The sequence below is a fragment of the Prunus avium genome, chromosome 1 (assembly GCF_965620075.1).
Source record: "Prunus avium chromosome 1, drPruAviu1.hap1.1, whole genome shotgun sequence".
NCBI classification, from domain to species: domain Eukaryota; kingdom Viridiplantae; phylum Streptophyta; class Magnoliopsida; order Rosales; family Rosaceae; genus Prunus; species Prunus avium.
This window is the reverse complement of record NC_142284.1, coordinates 16935543-16944777: the sequence shown is the minus strand read 5'-3', so window position 1 is coordinate 16944777 and position 9235 is coordinate 16935543. Positions and strand designations below refer to the sequence as shown.

The following is a 9235-nucleotide window of genomic DNA, read 5'->3' as shown; positions in this document are numbered from 1 at the left end:
AGAAAACACAAGCTAAGCCCTTACGTCTCTTCCAAGAATTTCCTCACTATTCTCTCTCCCTCTACGTTTTTCTCTCCTTGCTGGAACTTTTATGCAAGGTTCAGTTCTCTCAAAAACAAAGGAAATGTCCTATTTATAGAACACTGAAGGAGGAATCAATATGTTCTCATTGGTGGGAAGGTGATGACTATGTGGGAACTTGGGCTCCAAGACTAGAATACCTATCACCTAATTGCCAACACCTCATGCTAAATAAGGCTTAGTCACCTAGGTTGAATGACACTTGGAGTCTTTAAAGTGTGTTTAGAATGACACTTGGAGTCTTCAAGTGTGTTTGTAAAAAAAATCTAGGCTATTGAACTTGGTCAGCAAGAAATGTAGAGATAGCTGTCAAAAGCTATACACTTATTTAATATTACTACTATTTTTAATAACTAATATGAAAATCTAAAAATTTAACTCGAATAAATTTATATGTACTTATATATATATTTGAATATCTATGTTAAGAACTAAATATTCACCAATATATGTATATACATATATGTGGTTTCACAATTGGCCACTAATTGCATGATTGGAAGAATTAGGTTGAGACTAGAAGGAGATTCCTAGTCAATAGCTTTTTGTAACAAGTACCATAAAATTCATAGCCGACTTGGAAGATTAGGTTATAGTTTGTGTAATCTTCAATGTTTTCCACAAATCTTAATGGGTTATTAGCTATCTAAATCCATAACTAGGAATAAGTGGGTTGATGGTAAGGAATACAAATAATATAACTCGAAAGATAGTATTGGTGAGGTAAGGGAAAATGATTATCAACATATTAGGTAATTAGGATTAACAAGCTAGAATGATTTGGGTGGGATTAGCTAGGTGAAATCGGTGTCCTAGTGCTTTATCATCTTTGTTTTCATCTTTTACATTATTTACTTAATTTCAATTTATTTTACTTGCTTAATTAGATTTTAATCATCATAATTCTCTTATTGTTTAAATTCAAATATAATTAGAAATAAATCACTCTAGCATTTAATAGATTAACTTGATCCTTGTTGGAACAATACTCCATTTACTGCTATACTAATTTGAGTGATATTGTCCACTTGCAATTAATCACATCAACATAATTTTTTTTTTTTAAAAGTAAATTGAGCTAAACCCATAAAATTCATTTTAAATCACCTACAACCCTTCCCTTTATTTTTCTATTTAAAATACCCAATTTTTTCAAATAATATCTGATGACTAGGATCCAACTAAACAAGTTACCTATTATAACTTCAAATATGATTTATTGTATTTTTCAGATTCCAAAACTAACCATATTTATTATAAGTTAATGTGTTTGGGGGGGGTAACTATTGACACACATTGAATTTGAAAAGATCTCCAAATGGTTGTAATGGATGTAGGAATTAATTTAGAAACTTATTTGAAATTAAATATTAAATTCAACATTAATGTATTAGTAATCTATAGGTGATTAACATTTTGGTTTATTTAACAAAAAAAATATATGTTGTTTTCTTTTTATGAATTATACGACTATAGTAATCTATTTTATTATAGTTTTATCAATAATAGTGTACATTCTAATTATGTTGAAAAATAATTTGATAATCTATTTATTTTTTGTTTTTCGAAGAACATTTTTTTTTTAAATGAGCCTATTTTTTCTCTAAATAATGTGCCTATTTTTTTTCTCTAAATAATGTACCTTTTTTTCTCTAAATAAAGCATCTATTACTTGTTTTATGAAAAATACTTTGATCATACTTTTATTGTTTGTTTTATGAAAACAAATTTTTTTAAAAAAATTTTCTCTCCAAATAATGTACCTTTTTTTTAAAATCTAATAATGTACCTAGTAAAACAATTTATCTAGTATAATGAACCTATTTTTTCCCTAAACTTTGTATCTATACCTATTAGTTGTTTTATGAAAAATAATTTGATAATCTATTTATTTTTTGTTTTATGAATTTTTTTAAATGAACTTTTGTTTTCTTTAATAATGTATACCTAGTAAAACAATTTACCTAGTATAATGAACTTATTTTTTTCTTCTAAATAATGTACCTACTTTTAATTTATAAAAAATATGCATAAATTTCAATTATACAACGTACCTATTTTCTATAAATTATTGTGTACCTATTTTTAATTTATGAAAAATGTATGGAAATTTCAATTACAAAGTAACTGACCTAGTTTTTTTTAAATTTGTTTTTGGCAAATAATATACCTATATTTTTATAAGTATATATTTATATTTATATTTTTCATATGTACATTTTTGGATATGTAATTTACATTTTTCTTTTTTGGTTTGCAATTTTAGGAGGCAATATGTTAGAGGGAATGGCAACCAAAAGAAATGGAGTGATTGATATGCTATTAATAGGGAGTTTAAATTACAATTATGGCAGTTAATGAAATGCTTGGAATAAATTATAAATAAAATATGAAGTTTGATGGCAACGATGTAAAAACATAGGAATACTATGACATCTTATATCTTACTGGTCAATTAAGTTTGAAATTGGGTTTTACACATACATTTATAGAATGATGGGTATATGTCTAGGAAATAGAAATTGTAGGCACCTATATTGGACAAGCCCTAAAAAAAATTAAAATCATACCCTGATATTTACATCTTTGTTTCAATCCATGTCTTTCAATTTCCAAACAAAAAACAATTGGAATACTAACTCTTCCTATATTGCAATTACTCCACTCAATTGACACTAAATCTTTTCATAATATTATATATACAATGTGTTAGACTCTCCAACACACTCATACTTTTTGCATCACTGCTTGCCAGTGAGGGAATTTGGAGGCTTGAGTATAACTTGTAGGCTCAATTGAGAGAGGATCCATAAGAGTTGCAGTTAAGGCATGGGGGAGAGGATGACGTGTGGAGTCGTAGACAAGATTATGAAGGCTGCAGAACCCACATGGTGGTGGTGTAGTCGCTAAAGTTGTCGGAGATGACTCGATTTCTATTGAAGGAGGGGAAATGCTTGCAGATTGATGAAGATGTTGGTCGGGTGGAGATGAAGACAGAGTAGAGAGCGGAAGAGGTGTTGCTGGTGGTGAGAGTTGGCTGTCCGTAGCAAGGTTAGAAGGAGGTGGAGTAGTTCGAGGACATGGAGATAAAGGAACATGAGGAGGCTCCAATAATGTGGGTGCAAGAGGTACTGACCTGTGATCATTAGAGGACTTCGATAGAATATTAGTGTAAGAAAAATCAGATTCATCAAAAGTAACATTCCTTGAAATATACACTCGCCCGGAGATTGGTTCAAAGCACTAGTACCCCTTTGTAGTGATTGTCATACCCGATAAAAATACACTTAATAGATTTGGAGGAAAGTTTATGCTTGTTATATGCCACTAAGTGTGGAAAACATGTACAACCAAAGGACTTGAGAAACCGGTAGTCAGGTGGGCGTTGGAACAACTCCTCATAGGGTGAAACTTGACCAAGTTCCAAGTTGTGCAGTTGGTAACCTGTTGATAAGAAAGACAGCAGTGGAAAAAGCTTCGAGCCAAAAACTCGAAGGTAAGTGTGATTGTGACAACAAGCAAAGTCCCATTTCAACAATATGTCTATGCTTATGCTCAACAATTCCGTTTTGCTCTGGTGTGTGAGGGCATGAAATGTGATGTGTAATGCCGTGTTCATGAAGAAAATTAAGGAATAAACGATTTGTGAATTCACCACCACCATCAATTTGTATTGGTTTAATATAATGGTTATGTTGTTTTTCCGCCAATCTTTTAAAGAAGACAAAAGTTGTAAGCACATCGGATTTCTTTGCTAAAGGATAAAACCACACAAATCGAGTGTATTCATCAACAATAGATAAATAATAACAAAAACCAAAATTTGATGAGACTGGGCTGTTCCCCATAAATCTAGATGAAGTACTGCAAGGGGTTCATGAGCATAAAAAGTTTGATTTGAAAAGCGAAGTCTACATGATTTTCCTAAGGGGCAAATATGACAAGCCTTATTAGAATCAACCTTACCACTAATAGGCAAGTGAAATTTATTAAGTAAAATACGAAAAACATCATGAGACGGATGACCAAGTCTTGTATGCCAAATATCTTGGGTAGTCCTTTCACCATAAAAGACTAGCTTCCATGTCCCTGAGATTGTAGGATCTGCTTGAATATTGTACAAGTCGCTAGAGCTACTGCCAGTGAGTAATGTCCTCCTCGTCATATTGTCCTTTACATGAAAACCATTAGCATGCATCTCAAAATAGCAATTATTATCCTTAGAAAAACGGTGTATAGATAATAGATTCTTTCGTATAGCGGGAACACATAGAACATCAGTAAGTTTCAAAAGACCAATATTAGTTTGACCAATATGACTTATTGAGAGACGAGTGCCATTACCTACAATAATGGAGTCATTACCTGCATACGGTTTCACAAAGGGGAGTTAAGAAGGACTGGACACCATATAATGGGTTGCCCCGAAGTCAACATTGTAAGTGTGTGCATTTTGTGATTTTCTTTTGGCTTCCCTTGACAATTTTGTAATAGGACAATCATTGTATTTTCCCAAGCTCTAGTTTAGATTAGAATTTCTTTTCTAGGTGTTCTTATCATGCTACAATTTGAGGGATAATCAATGTGTTTGACAAAGGTAATTTCTGCATTGCATCATATTGCATTCACTAAATTTCTTAAGATTATGACTAGTCATCCTTTGCATCAGTAGGATTTCCAACTCACTGGTTTCCAATTGGATCCTACCCAACTTTTTTGCCCTATTCTGCTAATTCCCTTTGCTGCCATGTTTACTTTCTGACCTATAGGAATTTTTGGGTAAAAGCCAAAGAATTCCTCATTTGGCAGCCATCTCTTTTGCATATGAAGTTTTGGGAAGTTTTCTTTGTAACCTTCTCTTCTTCTTTCTCAAGAGAAAACCATCACATTTTTCATCTATAAGTTTTCCTAATTGATTTTTCAAAAACTACTTTTCAAATATGAAATCTGCATCAAGCTAGATCAAACACTCTCTCATATATATCTAGGTCAGATTCAAGATTGATTTCTTCAAGAGTATGGTTTCTTGAAGAAATTGGTCATTTTTCCTTTGAATCCAAATTTTGGTTTCTGTTTGAGTTTGAGTTGGCTAGCTGGTGCCATGGGATAAAAGAGCTGAAGAATGAGCTGCCATTTCCATGAAGGACTAAGTTGTTGGTTTTGCTAAGTTAGAAAAAAAGATAGTACAAAGGAGGTATAGCTCATCTTCCTAAATAGATCTAGGATTTCTTGAGCTTGCTTGTGTTTCTTTGTAAGAATGTTTTGGATTGTCTGGTCGATTGATGACCTCTAGTTTTTCCCAGTGGTGGGTTTCTGGGTGAACAATTTCTGGTTTGCATCTCTGTAATTTTCTAGGTTTGTGTTCTTAATAATTGACTAGTCATCGCATGATGTTCATGTATTTCTGGGTTTTTGTTCTTGCGGTTGACTAGTCATCGCATGATGTTCAAACGACCCTTAAATACACCCCAAACTAAAAAAATGAGAAATAAAAGAGATTTTCTATTTAAACCCCACAATTTTCTTTGTTCCCAGCAAAAAAAAAAACACAAACAAATGGAACCCCAAACTCAAAATTTAATACTTTATAGAGAAATAAAACAACTTTACCTCTTTTCAAGAACTGTAACTGGAATTCCAACACTTAGGTATTGTTGAGAGAGAGAGAGAGAGAGAGAGAGAGAGAGAGAGAGGAAGTTGGGGTATATGGGGTGTGTGTATAGATGTACTAGGGTTAATTATTAAGTTGGATGACCTTTTTTTGTCTTTTTACATAATAATAAAACTTACAGCTTAATGATTTAAGTATTGGGGTGAACAAAGAGAAGTGCGGGGTTTAAATAGAAAATCTCTATTTTTATTATTGTTTTAAACTACTAAGTAAGACTCTCAATAAATATCACACATGACCCTTTACTTTTATTTTTAATTTTATTTTGTTATGAGGACTTTTAATTTTATTTTGTTATGAGGACTTTTATTTTTATTTTTATTTGCATATGCCTATATAAATGGACATTTTTTTTTTATGCCCCTCTCAATTGTGGGCCCCGGGCAATGCCCTAGTTGCCCTGGCCAAGGGCCGGGCCGGGTCAACACTGGTGATTACTCAAATTGCCTTGTATAATTTTTCCACAAGCATGGCCACTTAAAAAAGTCTGTCCGGTCCATTTTTGTCCGGCATGTGATCAAAACAAAAGTTCAACGTAATCAATTAGCTAGATAATTGATAATTGCAAGCACTAATTATAATTTTATTATATAATTGAACATAAGAAACTGAACAACTGAACCAGAGCCCCCAGGAGAGGGTAGGAAACCGCTTTCCTGGTCGCTCCAGAACGCTTTCTGGACAAGAGCCCCAAGAAGAAAGAACTGAACAAGAGCTCCAGCAAAACGAAAATAATGATGAGGAAAATACTAATAATGATGAAAGCAACGAGACCTTCAACATTAATGAGAATAATTTCTTCGCAATTGAAAGCACAGATGTTGGGATTCACGATGCTTACAACGAAGAAGGTGGAGGAGATGTTGATGTTCATCAACCAAGGAGGGGTCGAAACCACAACATTTGTGGCAATACATTTTTTGCAAAGAAAGGCGAGCGTGTTGGGATTAGCAAAGTTGGCAACAAGTACAACAACAACTCGAGCCTACCATTTCTTCTTGGTCTTCTTGTTCTTCTTGTTATTGCTTCTTCTTTTTTCTTTTATATATCAATGGAGAGTAAGCAAAACAAAAAATGAAGCAAGCGGCTTCAGTGAAAAAAAAACAGGACGACCAAGAAGAACAAAAATAAATAGTTGGCGGAAAACTAGATTTTATGGGGCAGGTCAAGACTTGACCACATGTTATGGGGCAGGAAAAACTAGATTTATGTATGGACTTGTTTTGTGGCAATCAATAAGTCAGATTTCTTCGTTATTAGTTCTTTCTCATGCTCAGAATTAAGCTTTCAGATGTTCATGGCATTCGAATGGGGGAAAGTTTACTGATGATTTTGATCAAGACCCACATGACTTCGGGGTTCATAATCCCTACTTTTCTCATGTAGAAGGTATTTTTCATGCTGAAAATCAATATATTAAATTCCACAGATCGACCCAAGAGACCAGATTCTAAACTCCAATACTGTAACTAACCACATTCAAATAGTAGACACTACAAAGAAACAAAGACATGGAATATAAAATGGAAATGAACTCCAGCCTCTTTCTTTATTCAGCAACGCAGGTTTCCTTACTTTCTCTCTTGTTTATTTTTACCAAAGCTTATACCATGGCTTCTTGCTCGTTCCTTCTTCTTCACTCGAGCTTCTTGCTTCGTCTTTCCTCGAGTTGTAGTACATGTTGCCAAATTTAATTAAGTACAGCTTCTTGCTTCGTCTTTCCTCTTTTGAATCAATCTTGTTGCCTTCAATGTTGTAGTCAGTTTTGTTTTTACCCTTCCTTCCTTATTTTATTTTTATTAAATATACTCGCACAGTCGAGATTTGAAAAAAAAATTGAAAATCTTGAACCTTTCACCACGCACACAAAGTCCTTTTTTACAAGACTTTTCCAAGTCTTTTTTTTTTTTTTTTTTTTGCTGGGAAGACTTTTCCAAGTTGATCATTAGGAATACTGCGGATATAACAAAGAGTAATAAATAAATCCACATATATAATAGTAACTTATTCCATTTTCAAGACGTGGTCCATGCTCTCATGGAAACACACGTTCAAAACATCTAGTCCCTATTGCTAGTTGAACATAAGAACTCTACAGAGAGTAGAAGACTTTCTTTTGAGCTTTCATCAATGGCAGGTATGTACTATTATGATTAATATTTTTATTTGATTCAAGATCTTTTTTCTTGATGTGATTCTATGTGTGTATAGGGTTTAAGGAATTTATGTAATTAGTTTACAATAGTAATTTCCAGTTATTGAAAGATTGTCTTCCAACTGATTTTTGAGTATTTGCCTCCACATATTTGAAGATCTTTCCATTTTTATCTTTGCATATACATAAGATGGGTCTCGATCTCGATCTGAAACTGAACAACTAAACCAAAGCCCCCAGGAGAGGGTAAGAAACCGCTTTCCTGGTCGCTCCAGAACGCTTTCTGGACAAGAGCTCCAAGAAGAAAGAACTGAACAAGAGCTCCAACAAAATGAAAATAGAGAGGCAGAAAATACTGATGAAAGCAACGAGACCAACAACATGAATGAGAATTATTTCTCTGCAATTGACAGCACAGATGTTGGGATTCACCATGCTTACAACGAAGAAGGCGGAGGTGGTGATCAAGCAATGATGGGGAGAAACCACAACATTTCTCACAATAGATTTTATGCAAAAAACAGCCGTCAGGTTGGGATTAGCAACGTTGGCAACAAGAACTACAACAAGTCGAGCGTACCATTTCTTCTTGGTCTTCTTATTCTTCTTGTTCTAGCTTTAATTTTTTTTTCTTTTTATATATTAACGGTGAGTAAGCAAAACAAAAAATAAAGCAAGTGCCTTGAGTGAAAAAGAAGGCACGACCGAGAAGAAAAAGAAGAAGAAGACAAAAATCAATAAGTGAGAAAGAAAGGTTCAGCTTGGAGTTTCTCGTACTATTACTTAGCGGAAGGGTTTGGAGATGTATGGCCACCAAAGCTCCTATACTCAAACTTTTCTTTGCGTTCCTTTCTCTGAATCTGAATCTTATTTCTCTTATATATTTATGTATTTCTTCTTCTTCTACATACCATAAGTATATTGATATATGAGTATTATTTCTTTTTCTTCTTGTGTACATGCCATAAGTATTATTTCTTCTTGTTCTAGCCTTTTTCTTTCATAGCCACTGAAGTATATCAGGGTGAGAGTAAGCAAAATGAAAAAGAGAGAAAATCTAAACAGAGAAAGCAACCAAAAAAAAAAAGGAGATTAAGAAATGTTTAAAGTCTTGAACCACATCATTAATTTGTGTAAGACAATCAGTAGCGTAATTATATACAGAAACTGTGTGTTTGAGCCATGCTTTCCAAGTCAAATGACCTTTTCTAATTTTGTTCATGAACTTTTTCTAAAAGGAAAACATGTTGGCATGTTACCTTACTACCAGCATTGCTTGAATTAAATTAATGATTGACAGATATAAGAAAAATTAAATTTGAGAGTTG

General features: G+C 33.3%; 2 protein-coding genes across 2 annotated transcripts; both read left to right on the top strand.

The window, feature by feature from the left end:
* The first annotated feature begins 3161 nt into the window (after positions 1-3161).
* LOC110770001 (uncharacterized) lies at positions 3162-7011 on the top strand. The gene is made up of 4 exons (XM_088247025.1): positions 3162-3209; positions 3460-3577; positions 6358-6916; positions 6947-7011. The coding sequence occupies exons 1-3, from the start codon at positions 3162-3164 to the stop codon at positions 6828-6830; spliced, it is 639 nt and encodes a 212-aa protein (XP_088103151.1). The 3' UTR covers positions 6831-6916; positions 6947-7011.
* A 721-nt stretch (positions 7012-7732) lies between these two features.
* Positions 7733-8856, top strand: LOC110768316 (uncharacterized). The gene is made up of 2 exons (XM_088253995.1): positions 7733-7889; positions 8098-8856. Exons 1-2 carry the CDS (start codon positions 7883-7885, stop codon positions 8577-8579), a joined length of 489 nt encoding a protein of 162 aa, XP_088110121.1. The 5' UTR covers positions 7733-7882; the 3' UTR covers positions 8580-8856.
* Positions 8857-9235: the final 379 nt, after the last annotated feature.